The sequence below is a fragment of the Ursus maritimus genome, unplaced genomic scaffold, assembly GCF_017311325.1.
Source record: "Ursus maritimus isolate PB19 unplaced genomic scaffold, ASM1731132v1 scaffold_19, whole genome shotgun sequence".
Classification (NCBI taxonomy): domain Eukaryota; kingdom Metazoa; phylum Chordata; class Mammalia; order Carnivora; family Ursidae; genus Ursus; species Ursus maritimus.
In genome coordinates this window covers 57,076,581-57,095,511 of record NW_024424341.1, presented here as the reverse complement: position 1 = coordinate 57,095,511, position 18,931 = coordinate 57,076,581, and the positions used below count along the sequence as shown (strand labels likewise).

The following is an 18,931-nucleotide window of genomic DNA, read 5'->3' as shown; positions in this document are numbered from 1 at the left end:
TGCTCTCAGGGGGAACTGCTTCTCTTTCTCTCTCTCTGCCCCTCCCCCCGTGCACTTGCACAGTCTCTCTCTCTCCCTCTCAAGATAAATAAAATCTTTAAAGAAAGAATGACATTAGCTATAGGTTTTCTGTAGATATTCTTTATCAAGTTGAGGGAGTTGCCCTTCTATTCCTACTTTACTGATAGTTTTTTTTTGTGTTAGATTTTGTGAAATATTTTTTCTGCATCTTTTGATACAACTGTGATTTTTCTTTTTTAGTTTGTTGTTGTGATGGATTACATTAATTGATTTTTGAATGTTGAACCAGCCTTGCATACTTGGGATAAATCCCACTTGGTCATGTTGTGTAATTCTTTTTATACATTGTTGGGTTGGATTTGTTAATATTTTGTTGAGGATTTTTGCTTCTATGTTCATGAGAGATATCGGTCAGTAGTTTCCTTATCCTGTAATGTCTTTGTCTGGTTTTGGTATTTGGGTAATGCTTGTCTCATAGAATAAAGTAGGAAGTGTTCCCTCTGCTTCTATCCTCTGAAAGAGAGTATAGAGAATTGGTGTAATTTCTTCCTTAAATATTTGATAGAATTCACCAGTGAATGCATCTGAGCCTGGTACTTTCTGTTTTGGAAGGTCATTAATTATTATTTTTTTGGAAGGTTATTATTTTTTTCAATTTCTTTAATAGAGACAGGCCTATTCAAATTATTTCTTCTTGTGTCAGTTTCAGAAGATTGTATCTTTCAAGGAATTGCTTCATTTCATCTAGATTATCAAATTTATGGACATAGAGTTGTTCATAGTATTCCCTTATTTTATTTACATATAGATATATATATTTACTTATTTATTTATTTTTAAAAGATTTTATTTATTTATTTGACAGAGAGAGAACAAGCAGGGAGAGTGGCAGGCAGAGGGAGAGGGAGAAGCAGGCTTCCTGCTGATCAGGGAGCCTGACACCAGGCTTGATTCCAGGATCCTGGGATCATGACCTGAGCGAAAGGCAGGCACTTCACCGACTGAGCCACCTAGACGTCCCTTTATTATCCTTTCAATGTCCATTAGGGAGACTTTGTGGGGATCTATAGTGATGTCCCCTCTTTCATTCTGATATTAATAATTTGTGTCCTCTTTCTTTTTTCTTAGTTAGCCTGAGTGTAGGCTTATCAATTTTATTGATCTTTTCAAAAAATGAGCTTTTGATTTTAATGATTTTCTTTATTGATTTTCTGTCTTCAGTTTCTGCTCTAATTCTTGTTATTTCTTTTCCTCTGTTTACTTTGGATTTAATTTTCTATTCTTTTTCTAGTTTCCTAAAGTGGTAACTTAGATTATTGGTTTTAGAGTTTTTTTAAATAATATATACATTCAGTACCATAAATTTCCTTCTAGGCACTGCTTTTGTTACATCCCACAAATTTTGGTAAATCTTGTTTCATTTCAATTTAGTTAAAAATATTTACAGATTTCTCTTGAGATTTCTTCTTTGACCCATGTATTATTTAGGAGTGAGTTGTTCAATCTCCGTATATTTTGGGATTTTACAGTTATCTTTCTGTTAGATTTCTAGTTTAATTCAATTGTGGACTGAGAGCAGACATTGTATGACTTTTTGTTTTTTGAGTTTGTTAAGGTGTTTTATGGCCCAGGATGTAGTCTTGGGAAAAATGTGTATTCTGGTGTTATTGGATGAAGTAGTCTGCAGATGTCATTTAGACGCAGTTGATTGATGGTGTTGTTGAATTCCACTCCATCACTGATTTTCTGCCTGGTGATGTTCAGTCTTTGTTGTCTTTGCTTTTTAGTTTTGGAGGTTTCTATTGAGATATCCTCAAGCTCGGTGATTCTTTCCATGTCCAGTCTACTAGTAAGCCCATCAAAGGTATTCTTCATTTCTGTTACAGTTTTTTTTAATATCTATCAGTGCTTTTTGGTTCTTTCTCAGGATTTCCATCTCTCTGTTTACATTGCGCATCTGTTCTTGCATGCTGTCTACTTTATCTATTAGAGCCTTTAGCAAATTAATCCTAGTTCTTTCAAATTTCCAGTCTGATAATTCCAGCATTCGTGACTTGTGTGGCTCTGATGCTCACTCTGTCCCTTCAAATTATGTTTTTTGCCTTTTGGTTTGCGTTATAAGTTTTTCCTGATAGCTGGACGTAATGTATTGGGTAAAGGAACTGCTATAAACAGGCCTTTAGTAATGTGGTGCTGTCAGGGAGGTCAGGTGTTCTATAGTACAGCTCAGTCTTGTTAAGAACACAGTGCCCTGGAGTGTTTCAATATGGTTCCTTTTTCCTCCCCCTGCTGGAAGCATGAGGGGATTTTTATTTGATATTCTGTGAAAACCTGGTCAAGCTCCTGGAGGTAAAACAAGAAAGTGCTCCACCCCCATGACTGGGTCTCCCTGAAGTTTTTAACTCTCAGATTGTCCACACTGAGATTGTCCACACTGAGCCTCCAGCAATTTGTCAGTTACGATTGAGGTTTTCCTACTCTGGCACTGGTTCCATGGCAGTTTCTCCTCCTGAGTGTCTGCTCCGGTAATCCGTGAGTCTTTGGTTTTGCCATCTGTCAATCTTGAGGGCAGTGGTTTGCCCCTACCTCCATTAGGGATCCACGAAGAGTTGTTGATTTTTCAGTCTGTTCAGCTTTTTACTTATCAGGGTGGAGTGGTGACTTCCAAGCTCCTAACATGTGAACTAGAAGGTGAAAGTCCAACCCAGCTGTTTTTTAAGTTCCAGTATTACCTTCTTATTTTCATGTAGTTTCAGACTTACAGTTGTAATTTCAACCTTGGCAGTTCTTCCATCTTTCCTTTTATTCATGACTTTGACATTTTTAATGAATACAAGTCAGTTATTTTATAGAATGTCCCTCAGTTTGGGTTGTCTGATGTTTCCTCATGATTAGATTCTGGTTGTACATTTTTGGCAGGAATATCACTGAAACGATGTTGTGTTCTTTTCCATGCATCATATCAGGAGATAAATGGTATCAGTAGGCTTTCATTACTTGGTTTAGGTGGTGTCTAACACATAGAGGTACTATTTTTCTGTTTTTTGGAAGAGATACATGAATACTGGGCAATTATTTGTCCCCATCAAACTTTCTTGTGTTAGCAACAATTGATGATTCTTACTTGAATTAGTTACGACTCTCAGTGGTTTCCAAATGATGTCTTTCTAATTCTGTCGTCATTCCCCATACATTTATTAGTTTGCATTTTGCTGTAAGGCAGAAATTTTCCTTTTGCTTATTTATATCACTATGGATTCATGGATTCCTATTTTATTCTATGGGTTCTCATCTGTTACTATTGTTGTTTATTTATTTATTGAGGGGGGGAACACAAGTGAGTGGGGGGAGGGGCAGAAGGAGAGGGACAGAGAATCTCAAGCAGACTCCACACAGTGCGGCTGAGCCCAGGGCCAGGCTCAGTCTCCCGATCCTGAGATCATGACCTGAGATGAATCAAGAGCCAGTTGTTTAATTGAATGAACCACCCAGGTGCCCCATATAGTTATCTATTTGATGCCTTAATTGCCCCATATATGGATGAAAGGAGCTCCTTCAATCTGACTTCTTTGTCTAGTATCATCTTTTTATTTTTAATTTTCACTTATCAATACATATTCTTCTTGGTTTTTGAAGTAATACTTCTTTTAGGCAATTTAGTAAAATAAAGTCAGAAAGAAAGATATAAAAATACCTGTGTTCTATTATCGCCTATGTATTGACATATTTTCTTTCAGCCTTTGCTTTCATTGCACTTTTTTTAACAATTAAATATCTATATTTTTAAGTTTTTATTTAAATTCTAGTTAGTTAACATACAGTGTGATATTAGTGTCAGCAGTAGAACTTAGTGATTCATCACTTACATATAACACCCAGCGCTCACCATAGCAACTGCCCTCCTTAATACCCATCACCCATTTAGCTCATCTCCCTCCAGCCACCTCACCTCCAGCAACCCTCAGTTTGTTCTCTATAGATAAGAGCCTGTTTTATGGTTTGCCTCTCTCTTTTTCCGCCTATATTCATCTGTTTTGTTTCATAAATTCTGCATATGAATGAAATTATGTGGTATTTGTCTTTCTCTGACTGACTTATTTTGCTTAGCATAATAAACTGGCTCCATCCACATCATTGCAAATGGCAAGATTTCATTCTTTTTGATGACTGAGTAATATATATATACACACAGTGGAATATTACTCATTGCACTTTTATTTTATTTTATTTTATTTATTTATTTAATTAATTTTTTATTATGATATGTTTAGATTTTAAGCTAAAGACCGTAGAGATACAGAAGGACACTATATTATTCTTAAAGGATGTATCCAACAAGAGGATCTAACAATTATAAATATCTATGCCCCCAACAGGGGAGCAGCCAACTACATAAGCCAACTGTTAACCAGAATAAAGAGACATATAGATAATAATATGTTAATATTAGGGGTCCTCAACACTCCACTCTCAGCAATAGACAGTTCATCTAAGCAGAAAATCAACGAAGAAACAAGAGGTTTGAATGACACACTGGACCAGATGGACCTCATAGATATATATAGAACACTCTACCCTAAAACAACAGAATACTCATTCTTTTCAAACGCATATGGCACTTTCTCCAGAATAGACCATATACTGGGTCACAAAACAGATCTCAACTGATACCAAAAGATTGAGATGATTCCCTGCATATTCTCAGACCACAATGCTTTGAAACTGGAACTCAATCACAAGAAAAAATTTGGAAGAAACTCAAACACTTGGAAACTAAGGACCATCCTGCTTAGAATGTTTGGGTAAACCAGGAAATTAAGAACTTAAGCAATTTATGGAAAACAATGAGAATGAAAACATATCGGTCCAAAACCTATGAGACACTGCAAAGGTGGTCCTAAGGAGGAAATACATAGCCATCCAAGCCTCACTCAAAAGAAGAGAAAAATCTAAAATGCAGTCCTTATACTCACACCTTAAACAGCTGGAGATGGAACAAAAGAACAGGCCTAAGCCATGCATGAAAGGGCAACTGATTAAGATTAGAGCAGAGATCAATGAATTAGAAACCAGAAATACAGTAGAGCAGATCAACAAAACTAGAAGCTGGTTCTTTGAAAGAATTAATAAGATCGATAAGCCACTGGCTAGACTTATTCAAAAGAAAAGAGAAAGGACCCAAATTAATAAAATTATGAATGAAAGGGGAGAGATCATTGCACTTTTAAATGTAGTAGAGATAGAACTAAAGACAGAGATTTCCATCTCAGTTTTGTTTTTTTTTTTTAACTTGTCATTGAATTATAAGCATTTCCTGAGCTACAAAGAACTCTTTCAAAACAGTATGTCTCATAACTGATTATTCCTGTGACCCAGATGTACGAGTGCTGCCCTGATGCCTACCTGTTGCCTCTGCTTTTGGATGGCATGCTCCTTCTCCCTCTGAAAGAAAACTCCAGGTCCCTCTCTCTTCCCCTCTTCCACATCCAGTTTTTTTTTTTTTCTTTTCTTTTCCAGCACCCTCCTTGTCCATTCTCTTATAGAGCATTTGAGGAGCCAGCAAAAGGTCAGAGTGGCAGAAGCACAGAGAGCGGAGAGGAGAGTGACCCCAAATATGAGGTAGAGTGCGGTCCTCTTGCTGGGGATAGAGCAGTCGGTGGTGGGGTGGGGGCAGAGATAAACAATAACTAGATGAAAAATCAGTAGATAATCACACCAGGAGGTGAAAAATGCTATGAAGAAAAATGAAGGGGAGTAGGATGGAGAGAATATTGAGGGTGGGTAACCGCTATTTTATTTTTTAATTTTAAGTTAATTTAATTTTAAAGATTTTATTTATTTGAGAGAGAGAGAGCATGAGTGGGGGGAGGGACAGAGGGAAAAGGAGAGAGAGAGAAGCAGACTCCCCGCTGAGCATAGAGCCCAGTGCAGGGCTGGATCCCAGGACCCTGAGACCATGAGCTGGGCTGAAGTTGGAAGCTTAACTGACTGAGCCACCCAGGTGCCCTGGTAGCTGCTATTTTAGATAGGCAGGCAGGGAAGACATCTCTGGTAAGGTGATATTTGAGCAGAGACCTGGTGTTTTATAGAAGAGAAAGCTCAGAGAGGTAAAGCAACCTTCCTAAGGTTGTAAGGAAAATGTGGTATTAAATCTGTGGGGTTTTTTTTTAAAGATTTTATTCTTTTAAGTAATCTCTACACCAACGTGGGGCTCAAACTCAAGACCCTGAACTTAAGAGTCACGTGCTCTTCTGACTGAGCCAGCCAGTCACCCTTAAATTTGTTTCTTTGATTCAAAAGCCCACTATAAAGGGTACTTCCCTCTGTAGGGACTATACCTCAGTGTTTCCAGAAACCCTTTGAGTGCGATTCCCAATTATAAGCTTGGCTATTTCGACCCTTATCCCTTGCACCAAAACATTTCTAAGAGGTAAAACTTACGTAAGAGATTTTGTGTGCTTTGAATTTCAGTGGTGGTAGGAACAGAAAAGTTTGCTTTATGTATGTGCTGAGGTTGTTTTGGAAGTCATTTCTTAACTCTGAAATCTAAATCTAGGTTTTGGTGTCTTTAAGGTCTACTCAGGAAGGTGAGTACCCCCTAGAAAAAGCTGGAGCTGCTCCAGAGAGTCTGCCTGGAATGAAGACAGAGGCCCAGGTTTCAAAATCTTCACTGACAAAAGCCTTACCTCCTGAGATAGAGCTTTCTGAGGCTTTACCCAGAAGCCAGACTTGGGAAGATAAGAGAATAGCTAATTGGCCTCCGATGGTCTGGGTTTCAAAATCTGAGGATTTGAAGACCCGGATGGCGAAGGCTCTGGCCTGGGAGATTCAGGCTGGTGAGGCCCAGCGCAGAGCCAGCCAATGCAGGCCAGTTGATGTACTGGAGGTGGAGGCTACCGAAGCGCTGAACCAGAAACCCTTACCTGAGAAGGTGCAAGTGGCAGAGAAGGAAAAGAGTGAGGTCTTCTTTACTCGTCCATGCTGGTCCAATAAGGTTGAGTACATCCTGACTCAGGTGGGCTACTCCATGAAGATAAGCAGTATGTGGCGGTTTTTCCTCCTTTGGCTTCACAATGGAGGTTGTAAGTCTGGGGACCAAGAAGCATGGATCCACAGGGGGCTTTAAACTCCAAGGTCTCTGGGATCTGTAGAGGCTGGAAGCTTGGTACTATGAGAATAGGAGTCAGGTGCCTGAACACCTAGAATCATAAGAGGGATAAAGGTACAGGGTATCAGAATGGATGGTGGGGTTGGAGGCTGGGGTCGGGGGTAATGGGGTGGAAACTAAGCATCTGGGTCTTCCAGGACCTGGGGATCCAAGGGACACCTGGGAGTATGAGGGATGTGGAAACAGTTGATCCCTGATGCCAGTGGCCCTGAGGGAGGTCACTGGTGGGGAATGTATTTTCCCAGACCCCCAAGGAAGTCCAGGCACTGAAACGCCAGGTGGTTCTCAGAGCCCCTCCTGACTCCCTGCACAGGCAGTTTTCTCATCATCTACATCCTCATGCTGTTCTTGGTTGGGGTTCCTCTTTTATTCCTGGAGATGGCAGCTGGTCAGAGGATGCGTCAGGGCAACATTGGTATATGGAAGGTCATCAGCCCCTGTATTGGTGGTGTGGGGTATACCAGCTTCATGGTAAGGAGTCCTGGCCTGCCCAGGCCTACTCTTTATGCCCCATTCCCACCCCAACCCTTGTCCTGGGATGGGTCCCATGACTTCACTTCCACGGGTCCAGTCCCTTCAAGTCCTCCCCAGTCCTCTGTCAGACCCCTCTTTTTGCCTGTCCTCATCCTTCCTCCCCAGCCACCTCCCCCTTGGCCCCCAGGTATGCTTCCTCACCGGCTTGTACTTGAATGTGGTCAATGCCTGGACCTCTTCTACTTGGGCCAGTCCTTCCACTTTCCAGTTCCATGGGAAAAATGTCCCTTATTGGAGAACTCCAGTGACTTTGGTGAGGAGGAAGTGAAAGAGGAGAAGGGGAAAACAGCTGGAGGGGTATTTGGAAGAAGAGAAAGGAGTGAAGAGGGATAAAGAAGAGGAAAATAGTAGAAAAAAGAAGAAAAGGGAGGGGGAAGGAGTAGCGGGAAATGGGGGAAGGGCTAAAGAGGAGGGGAGGGGTCACCCTGTCTAGCAGGCATGTCCAAAGCCAGGTACCCCCAGATCCCGAATGTGCACGGACGTCACCCTCCATGTACTTCTGGTACCAGGTGACCTTGAAGGCCTCAGACAGAATTGAGGATGGTGGGTCACCAGTCTTCAGTCTGAACCTGCCCTTATTGGTGTCTTGGTGTCTTGTTGGTGCTTTCATGATTAATGGGCTCAAGTCTACTGGGAAGGTAAGCCACCATTGACATTCTCGGATGCCTTAGACCTCATCCAGCATTGTTCTCACTGATCTAATGTCTCATTCCTTCTGGTCTTTGGCTCCCACTAGCCTTTGACCTTTGCTGAAAACTGTCTTCTAACTCCTTATTTCTGACTCAGCACTTTAACAATTTTTTAAATTTATTTATTTTAGAGAGAGAGAAAGAAAGAGAGCACACAAGTGGGGGGAGGGAAATGGAGAGAGAGAATCCTTAGACTCCCTGCTGAGGGCCGAGCCATACGTGGGGCTTGATCCCAGCACCCCGAGATCATGACCTAAGCCGAAACCAAGAGGCAGACGCTTAACTGCTTAACTGACTGAGCCACCCAGGCACCCCCTGACTCAGTACTTTTAATCCCTGCTGACCGTTGGTGGACCCCCCACTGGTACATGGTTGCTGATATGCCCCATTCTCAATTCAGGTAATGTGTGTCCTGGTGCCAGCCCCCTATTTCATCATCCTCTGTTTGCTCTTCCGGAGTCTACTGCTGGAAGGGGCAGCGTTTGGCTTTCAACATTTGTTGCTTGCCAAGGTAAAGTAAATCTCCCTCATTTCCCCACCAGGCCTTGCAAGACACCCACTGTCTATTGTTAGGGCATCCTTTCCGCATTGTTTACCCGCGTCCTTCCCCCCATTTCTGTTAAGATTTTCCTCTCCTTCTTTGACATTTCTCCTTATACTGTCGTCTTCTTTTTAGATATCGGCTATGTACAACATGAATGTATGGTGTCAAGCAGGAAATCAAGTCTTGTTTGCCTTGGGTCTGGGCTTTGGCCCTGTTGTCTCCTTATCTTCGCACATGTACCCATCTACCAACTGTCTCAGTGATGCCTTTGTTGTGGCTCTGGTCAACCTGTTCACCATGCTGCTGGTCACATCTTTTTCCTTCTGTGTCCTGGGCTTCTGGGCTACAATCATCACGCACCACTGCAATGAGAAGTAAGGCCAGCCCCTTAGGGAGGGTCCCAGCCCCAGGGAACTACAAAACCCAGAGACCCTAACTTTCAAGGTGCTGCAAAGACTTCTTTTCACACCTGGCAACCTCAGGTGCACTTGCAAGCCTCTACTCTCCCCTGGAGCAAAAAACAGAGACAATAGAATCCCTGTCATATATTTTCTTGCTCTGAGCCGTTTCTGGCCCGAGAAATCTTCAAACTCAGAGATTGCTACTGTCCACTTCAGAGTGCCATCACAGAGATAGGTTAAAAGTGGCAAACATTCAAGATCTGGAGAACTTTTATACTTCCTGAATGCCCTCACTTGTAACTTTCAACTCCTAAATTTAGAGATTTCTGTCAATCCATTATACTTAAATCCCAAAGGGACCCTCAGAACTAGAATCTTTATTGTCTGCTCACCCTTGGTTTTCATTCTTTAGGCACTAATTTCAAAAACACCCATTGGACATTTAGAAAGTACTCTTTGTGTACCACAGAGATGTGGACAGGTAAATCAGACCATAGTTCCTGCCTTCACTGAGTTTTCAGTTTTTGTGGGAAGAGGTGGGGGAAATTACATAATTGGACAGTTGTAAACTCATGATAACTAATAGCAGGGATGATAGGGAAGACAGAAGACAGAGCCATTAATTCTGATTGGGCCAGTGAGAGACTCCCAGAGGAGGCACACCTAAACTGAATTTGTCCCTGGTAATCCTAACCCATGCAGATAACCACCATTTTCTTCTAGAATAAACCTGGGCATATACACGTGCATATGTGTGAGAGTTCTCTAGGGTATATACTCAGGAATGGGATTGCTGGGTAAGGGGTACACACCTAAAGTTTTACTGTATATTGTCTCATTACCAAAGTGGTTTATGATGTGTGAGAATTCCATGTATTCTACTTTCTGCACATTTGATTAGACTTGCTCAAACTTTAAAATTTTTGCCAGTCTGGTGGGAGTATAATGGCATTTTTTATCGTTTAAAAACATTTTATTATGACACATAAATATAGAAACACACATAAAACCAAAAGTGCAGTATAAATAACTATAAAACAAACACCACCCATGTTAAGGGCTAGAATGACCCTAGAAACTCTCAATGTATCTCTAATTATAACCTCTTTCCTCCTAGCTACTATCCTAGCTTTTATGATAATTACTTGTTTTTCTATATATTTTATTATCTGTGGATGCATACTAAGCAATTAGCTTTTTAAAAACATTTTTAAAAGAAGATTTTATTTATTTATTTGAGAGAGAGACAGAGATAGCTACAGAGAGCACGAGCCAGGGAGGAGAGGGAGAAGCAGGCTCCCCACTGCAGGGATCCCAGGACCCTTGGATCATGACCTGAGCTGAAGGCAGACGCTTAGCCGACTGAGCCACCCAGGTGTCCCTCTAAGCAATATAGTTTAATTTTTACACTTATACAAAGCAATGTAGTTGTTTTGTTTTGTTTTGTTTTTAAGTAGGCTCCATGCCCAACATGGGGCTTGAATTCACGACCCTGAGATTGAATGTTGCAGGCTCTACTGACTGAGCCAGCCAGGTGCCCCTACAATATAGCTTTTTTTTTTTTTTTAAGTTTTATTTGTTTAAGTAATCTCTACACCCAATGTGGGCTCAAACTCAAGACCCTGAGATCAAGAGTCACATGCTCTNNNACAGATTCAGCCAGGTGCCCCTATAAAACAGTATAGTTCAGTGTGTCCATTTATGTGGTTTAATTTGTTCGTTTATATGTACATTCTCTTGGTATTCTTTTGTGTTTTTCTTCTTTCATTCAATGAATGTTTGTAAAATTCATCCATATTATGTGTAGCTGTAGTCTGCTTTTAATGCTGAGTGCTCTAGTATATGAACATACCACAATTTATTTATCCATTCGACTATTGAACATTTGGAGGCTTTCTAGTTTTTGGCTATTTAAACAATTCTGCTCTAAATATTCTAATACATGTTCCTGATGTCCTACATATGTGCACATCTGTCTAGGGTATATATCTGTGAGTGAGATTGTTGACACACTTGTTTATTACTGTGTAACAAATCACTCCAAAAGTAAGTGGCTGAAACCAAGAATGAGTTATTATTTCTTTTTTTTTTTTTTAAGATTTTATTTATTTATTTGACAGAGAGAGACAGCCAGCGAGAGAGGGAACACAAACGGGGGGAGTGGGAGAGGAAGAAGCAGGCTCCCAGCGGAGGAGCCTGTTGCAGGGCTCGAGCCCAGAACGCCAGGATCACGCCCTGAGCCCAAGGCAGACGCTTAATGACTGAGCCACCCAGGCGCCCTGAGTTATTATTTCTTATGATTCCATAGATTGGTGGGAAAATTCTTCTGTCAGGCTTGCACTCACAATTCTGCATTTAGGTGGGCTCAGCTGAGACTGCACTGCTCTGTTATATGTGGTGTTGGCTGGGCTCACTCTAGTGCTCCAGTCAGTTGGCGGGTCCACAAGGGCTGCTCTCTTCCAGGAGGCCTCTCCATATGGTTAGCTTGGGCTTCCTCATATGACGGTTCACGGAGAACACAGATGGAATCAGTAAAGTGTTGAAACCTAAGCATGGGAATCCTCCTGTTGTTGCTGCTACATTTCTTTAGTCAAAGGAAGTCACAAATCCACCTCAAATTCACAGGGTGGAAAAATAGACTTTACCTCTTGATGGGAGGAGCTGCAAAACACTACGGCCATATTTCTACCACGTGTATCTGTAGCTTCACTAGATAATGCCAAATTACTTTCCATAGTATTTTTAGGATTGTAATGAACTCTTTTTCTGTCTTTCTGTTTCTCTGTCTCTGTTTCTCTCTCTCTTTCACACACACACGAACACACCCCCCCACACACAAACTTGTTTAATCTCCATGGTAGAATGCACAGCAAATAGTTAAAGATTTCCTAGCTCATACCATTGCAAAAACAAACATACTAATCCTAGGGTTCAGTATTTGTTGACGTCTTTTGTCTTTATCCTGAATTTTAGAGTCAGAATACTGTGTTGAAAAATTACTTGGGTTAGTTCTTTTTCCTCCATTCAGTATGATTGTTACTCATGTGAAATACAGTTATATTAATTTATTTCTGTTTGTATGGAATTTTAATATCCCTCCAAACTTTTATTTTAGTGTTAAACATTAATATGGTTTCAAAAGACAAAATTCTACAAAAGGATACTCAGAGAAGTATCAATCCTCCACATCACTTCAACCCAGTTCCCATCCATCCCCTGTAGGTAACCAATCTCATTATTTTTTGGCTTATCCTTCCTGTTTTTGTAGAAATGAGAAAGATGTATATTTTCTTATTTACCCTTCTTTCTTACATGATAGGTAGCTTTTTCCTTTTTTCATGTAATAATATATCCTGGGAATCACTCTTCCACATTCATTCCTTTCTTAGAAGATCTGCCTTAGGCCTGGTGGTAGTGCCTGCCATCCTCTATATCTGTGATCCTCCATTCTTTAGAGTTCTCATCACCCCTTAGTAGGTAAGCCCTTGTTATAGCTAATAATTGGGTGCCACAGGGTGCCTGGGTGAATCAATTGGCTGAGTCCTGTTCTTGATCTCAGCTCAGGTCTTGATCTCAGGGTTGAGAGTTCAAGCCCTACACTGGGCTCCATGCAGGGTGTGGAGCCTACTTAAACAAAAAATTGGATGCCTTAAATATCTGGATCTCTACAAACAGAATATCTCTGGCAGTTGGTCTCGAGGTATGAAGCAGGGAACCGTGATTCTGTGGGCAGATATCGAAAAATTCAAACCATTTTCTCTTTGAAAGTTATACCCATTAAGACAGTAAAAATACATGTCCCAAAATTGGAGAAATGTATATATCTGTATATTTATATTCAGAATATGTAAAGAACTCCTAAAACTCACTAAGAAGACAACCCAACAAAAGTGCACACTTAACTTTCTACAGAATTAGAATTGATATTTTACCACTTCAAGTGGAATGTAAAACCTTACCATCATACAGGGCCCTTTGTCCTCCAACCCTTTATGATATAGTTGCCATATGTACTACATTTACTTATATTGAAAACCCCATCAAACAATGTTACAGCTTTTGCTTTCGATTAACATACATTTGCTTTCAACTGACACATATTCTAAAACTTAAGGGGAGGAAAATATACTATTGTATTTACCTAGAGACTTTCCATTTTTGTTGGTCTTCCTTCATTTCTGAAGTTAGAATTTTCCCTCCTGGATTACTTTGATTCCATCTGAAACCTTTAACGTTTCTTTTATGTTGGCAGGTATTTTGGCAATGAACCTTTAGAGTTCCCTTCATCTGAAAATGCCTTAATTTACCTTCATTCTTTTTTTTTAATTTAAATTCAATTAGCCGACATATAGTACATCATTAGTTCCAGATGTAGAGTTCAGTAATTCATCAGTTGCATATAACACCCAGTGCTCATCATATCACCTGCTCTCCCTAATTTACCTTCATTCTCCAAAGATATTTTCTTTGGATAAAGAATTGTAGGTTGACAGTCCTTTTCCTTCAGCACTTAAGAAATGTACTGTTTCCTGCTGGCCTTCATATCTGATGAGAAATTCAGTCATTCAAATTGTTGTTCCCATATATGTAGTGTGTCCTTTTTCCCAGGTTGATTTCAAGATTTTTTAATGCTTGGGGCGCCTGGGTGGCACAGCGGTTAAGCGTCTGCCTTCGGCTCAGGGCGTGATCCCGGCCTTCTGGGATCGAGCCCCACATCAGGCTCCTCCGCTATGAGCCTGCTTCTTCCTCTCCCACTCCCCCGACTGTGTTCCCTCTCTCGCTGGCTGTCTATATCTCTGTCAAATAAATTTTAAAAAACTCTTTAAAAAATTAAAAAGAATATTTAAAATATCTTTCAGACTTTTAAGTTATTTACAGTGAGAGGGTTGATCCAAATATTTTTTTTTTAAGATTTTATTTACTTATGTGACAGAGAGACAGCCAGTGAGAGAGGGAACACAGCAGGGGAGTGGGAGAGGAAGAAGCAGGCTCCCAGCCGAGGAGCCCGATGTGGGACTCGATGTGGGACTCGATCCCGGAACGCCAGGATCACGCCCTGAGCTGAAGGCAGACGCTTAACAACTGCGCTACCCAGGCGCCCCTGATCCAAATATTTAACTTACCTATTACCAAGAGGATGTATCTTATTTTCTAAAATGTGATCAAACTATAGTTATTTCCCTGCACCTTGCATTTTGCTCTTATCACTAAGTTTTGGCAAGCCTTCCACTGCAGTTTGTATAGAGCAACAAACTGAATTTTTAAGGATTTTTAGGAATTAGTCAAGTGCAGAATGGTAGTGGGGGTGGAGTTGGTCTTAGGCATGAGAGAGCATGGCCAGTCCTGAAACTGTAAGTGGTTGAGTCTGATTAGAGCATGAAATGTGCAGAGGGTCATGGGAAGAAGGTACAGTTAAAAAGGTCAGCAGGGCTCAGATCAAGAAGTCTAAGAACCAGTTTCTCTCACATAGCACAACTCCACAGGAGCATTACGTTAATTTAAGTAAATGGTTCTCCCTGACATTCTGTAATGCAAATCCTAGAAGACTGCCTTTTACCCACTAGTCTAAGAAGAGAGGAAGGGAAAAGGTAGGTGGTGAATAAGAGACCATACTGCAGCAGGTACCCCAGAGTCCCTGCAAAGACGATAGACAACACATCTCCTGGGGTTCCTCCATGGTCATAAGTTCTCCAGGCTCACACAAATTCATGATCCTGGAGGTGGGTACCTTCTAGGTTTTATCCCAGGCTCTACCTTACCTAGATCAGTAGTGCTAGGTTAGTGGTGTGCTTTCTTATCTAGAAGATAAAGGAAAAGAAGGCAATCTCTTTAAGGAGCCAGATTGTTCTATGTGGTTCAACTCCTCATCCCCAGGAATACTGAAACACTTGCGAAGCTGGTAACCCTGGGGAAACTGCCTGTTGAGGCCCAGCCCCCTCCAAACCTGGCTGATAACCCGTCCTCCATCTTCAACTCCTGGCTCAGCAGACTTCACCAGCCCATCAAGGACATGGTCCTCAGCTACGTGACTGAATGCAACTTAGAGAAGCAGTTTTTGAAGGTCAGTAAAAATAGGTGAGGAGAGCCTAGAGTTACTCAAAGACTTCAGTGAAACAGAAATTTCAGCTTTTGTTAGCACCAGAAAAAATCCCAAAAGCACCAGGATAACCTGCAGCCCTGCTAAGCAGAGAACTATAGCTTGCAGAATGCCCTTCTGTGGATAATGTTAGGTGGATTGGTTTTCCTTATCAGAGGGTCAGCCCGGAGATCTGATTTTCTCAGTGACCCACAGCTTTTAGAGAGTTTTCCAGGGAAGATAGATAGTATCCTTGTCTGTATTTTTTTAAGTTCAAGGACACTTTAACTCCTACCCTCTCTCCCCTCAACAGGTTAAGGCGGGCCCAAGCTTTGCACTTGTGGCCTTCATTGAAACCATGTCATTCATTCCTGGGTCTGTCTTCTGGTCCATCCTCTTCTTCCTGCTTTTGCAGACATTGGGGCTGAGCAGCATGATAGGGATCATGCAGGGCATCCTTACCCCACTCCAGGACACCTTTTCTTCTTTCAGGAACCATACAAAGCTGCTTACAGGTACTCTGACCAATGCCCTACTCCCACCAATGGCCCTGACTTCTCTGAGACTCTTACCCAGCCCAGGTCTATAACCTCTGCTTAGCCCTTGTCACCAACCAGACCTCTAGACCTCTGACCTTGATCCAGATCCAATGTTTTCTCCAGTGGTTGTCTCTGTGCTCATGTTCCTGTGTGGCCTCTTCTTCACTCGACCTTCAGGCATCTACTGCATCAGACTGCTGAGTGAATACTGGACGGTCCTCCCCATAACCATCATCATCATACTTGAAAACATAGCTGTGGGCTGGGCCTATGCGGCCAGGAGGTGATAGCTTGGGTCTATAGGGAAGGTTGACCCCCTTTCTTATTGCCTCTGTCGTCACCCAACTAGAGTGACATAGGGACCCTTAACCTCAGGGCCCTCTTGAAAAACCTGTTCATTCATTCATTCACTTAACATATTTATTGAGTGCTTATTATGTGCCAGACACTGTTTTACTCACCAAGGTTATTGAATAAAACAAGCATCCCTGTCCTCAAGGAATTTACATTCTAGTGGTTGTGACAGACAATAACTAGATGAACGTATAAAAATGTCAGGTGCTAATAATTGACAGGAGAAAAAGGGTAAAATAAGATGATCAAGAATGGGAATTAATTTAGATAGGATTGCAGGGAAGGCCTCTCTGATAAGGTGACGTTTAAGCAGACTCCTGAATGAAATGAAGGAAGGAGCCATGACAAATTTTGAGCAAGTGTTCCAAGCAGAGGAAACACTAAGTACCAAGGCAGGAGGATGCATCATGACTGGAATTTTTGAGGAACAAGGAGATCAGGTTGGAGTAGAATGTTGGTAGATGAAGCCAGAGAAATAACAGAAGATCATGTAGGACCTTCTAAGCCATTGCAGGACTTAGCTTTTTATGCAGAACTTGAGAGCAGGAGGCATTGAAAGGTTTTGAGTAGGGGAGTAGTATCATCAGATTTATTTATTTTTAAAAATACCTATGACTGCTGTGTAGAGAATAGACTTTGAGGAGTCAAGAGTGAAGCAAGGAGAACGGTCAGGTGCTATTGTAATATTCCAAGTGAGAGCTAACAACGGCTTGGGCTAGGGTGCTAGAGGTGTAGGTTGAGAGATGTCCTCTAATGCTGCAAGGAAAAGCCACCATGGAAGAGGGAACAAGAAAATCAGGGACAGGGACTTAGTAGACATAACTGTGCAAAGGAAGAATAGGAAAATCCAAGTCAAACACAAAGGATTCCTGAGCCTGACTTTTTAAAAGGCTGGTGTGTGGACATCCAAGTGGCATAATTCAGAAGCAGAAGGCTCAGGTGGCAGCATTTTCAGGTGAGAGTGGTTCACTCATTCAGAAAATTTTCTTGGGGCTTTCTCTGTGTCGGGAAAGCCTTGTCATTACTGGGATACAAATAAATTAGAGTGAGCCCCTCCTCTCAAAAAACACAGAGACCAAAGGGAAAGACCTATCTAAGCAGGTAATCCCAATCCAGGTGGTAAGTCTGTAGTCCAGGTAGCCGGGGGCACTGTAGGGCCACTTGGAGAGACCGGGAAGAAACCCTAAAGGAGAAAGTGGTTGAGCATAGTCCAGACAGATGAATAAGTAGACAAAGAGAATGGCATTCTAGGCCAAAGGACGCACTTGGATATTTATTGTGATTGAGAACATGCAGTAGAGGAGGCTCGATCCATGGGCTGGAAGAAACTAAGAACATTTCCCTGAAGGTCAAGTGTTGCCTTCTTTTTCAGTCTATGTTGTTCACTATGGATACCCAGCATGTAGAAGAGTCCCTCGCACATCATAAACACTTTGATATTCGTGGAATGAATGAAAGGACTAGGTCTTTATCCTGAGGGAATTGGGTACTCATGAAAGGTTTTGAGCAGTAGAGGGATGTTTGAAAATTTTTTCTTGGGTTGGGATGCAGGACTGACTAGGGAGAAGATAAGAGAGGATGAGGCTTGAGCTGAGGCAGGGGTTTGGAGGTAAAGTAGAATATTTGAAAGATGCTAAGGTCAGTCAGGCCTTGACCCCCAAGGCTGGGTGAGGTCTGACTAGGCCTCCTACAGTCTTGTGGCCCTTCCTCCCAGGTTCCTTGAAGACTTGGTGATCATGTGGGGACCCCTCGCTTCTCCCATCATTCGTTGGCTGTGGTGCTTTCTGTCTCCAGTTGTGCTGCTAGCCTTGTTTGTGATTACTCTGATTCATCTGTCTCTGAAGACTATCACCTATGTGGCCTGGGACTCAAACAGTGTGAGCCTCCCTCCCTAGATACCAGACTTTCCTAGGGAGTGGGGGCTGGATCTTTCAATCCACCCATGGCCTAAAGACCCTATCATCTCATTCCCTGACTCCCTACAGACTCATTAGTCCCATGCCCTGGTCAGCCTCCCACCCTTCCCTTCCACAATCCTTCCTTTTCTGGGAACTTTGACGTTCTGAGCCCCTTTCCCATCTTTCCACAGTCAAAAGAGGTGCTTCGACAATATCCATCATGGGGGCTGCTTGTGATGATTGCCCTTTTTCTCATTGTCACCCTCCCCATCCCCACATATTTTGTATATTGCCTCACCCAAAGGATTTCCTTCACCCCCACAAGTCAGGGCAAGCCTGTGATATCCTCCAAATCCTTACCCTTAATCCAGCCAACACCCATTGAAGAGGTCCAAAAGGAAGAAATCCTATAAGGTGATAATCAAGTTGCTGGTCAACCTGTTGTGTAATTGCCTAACTTGATTCATTTGACATCACACATTCCTCGAAACAGCATAATAGGCAACTCTACCAGCTTGCAACTGTTGATATCCCCAGACCCAGAACTGCTTTTACTCCCAAGAGTAGAGGCCTTATTTGGTGGACTCATGAGGTCTGACTCTGGAGCCCCCTCCCAGCCCCCATCCTCCCTGATTACCATTGTCATTGTGTTTTCCCCATCCTCTTCCTCTGTGTGTGTATATATGTGTGTGTGTGTGTGTGTGTGT

At 41.9% G+C, this 18,931-nt stretch overlaps 1 protein-coding gene across 1 annotated transcript; it reads left to right on the top strand.

Annotated features, from left to right (window-relative positions):
- The first annotated feature begins 6,325 nt into the window (after positions 1-6,325).
- SLC6A16 (solute carrier family 6 member 16) lies at positions 6,326-18,922 on the top strand. The gene is given in 12 exon segments (XM_040634288.1): positions 6,326-7,103; positions 7,503-7,660; positions 7,851-7,893; positions 7,896-7,976; positions 8,186-8,361; positions 8,813-8,923; positions 9,089-9,330; positions 15,232-15,418; positions 15,747-15,948; positions 16,096-16,255; positions 18,041-18,203; positions 18,416-18,922. Coding segments are annotated over 12 exon segments (2,190 nt in total). The 5' UTR covers positions 6,326-6,658; the 3' UTR covers positions 18,638-18,922.
- Positions 18,923-18,931: the final 9 nt, after the last annotated feature.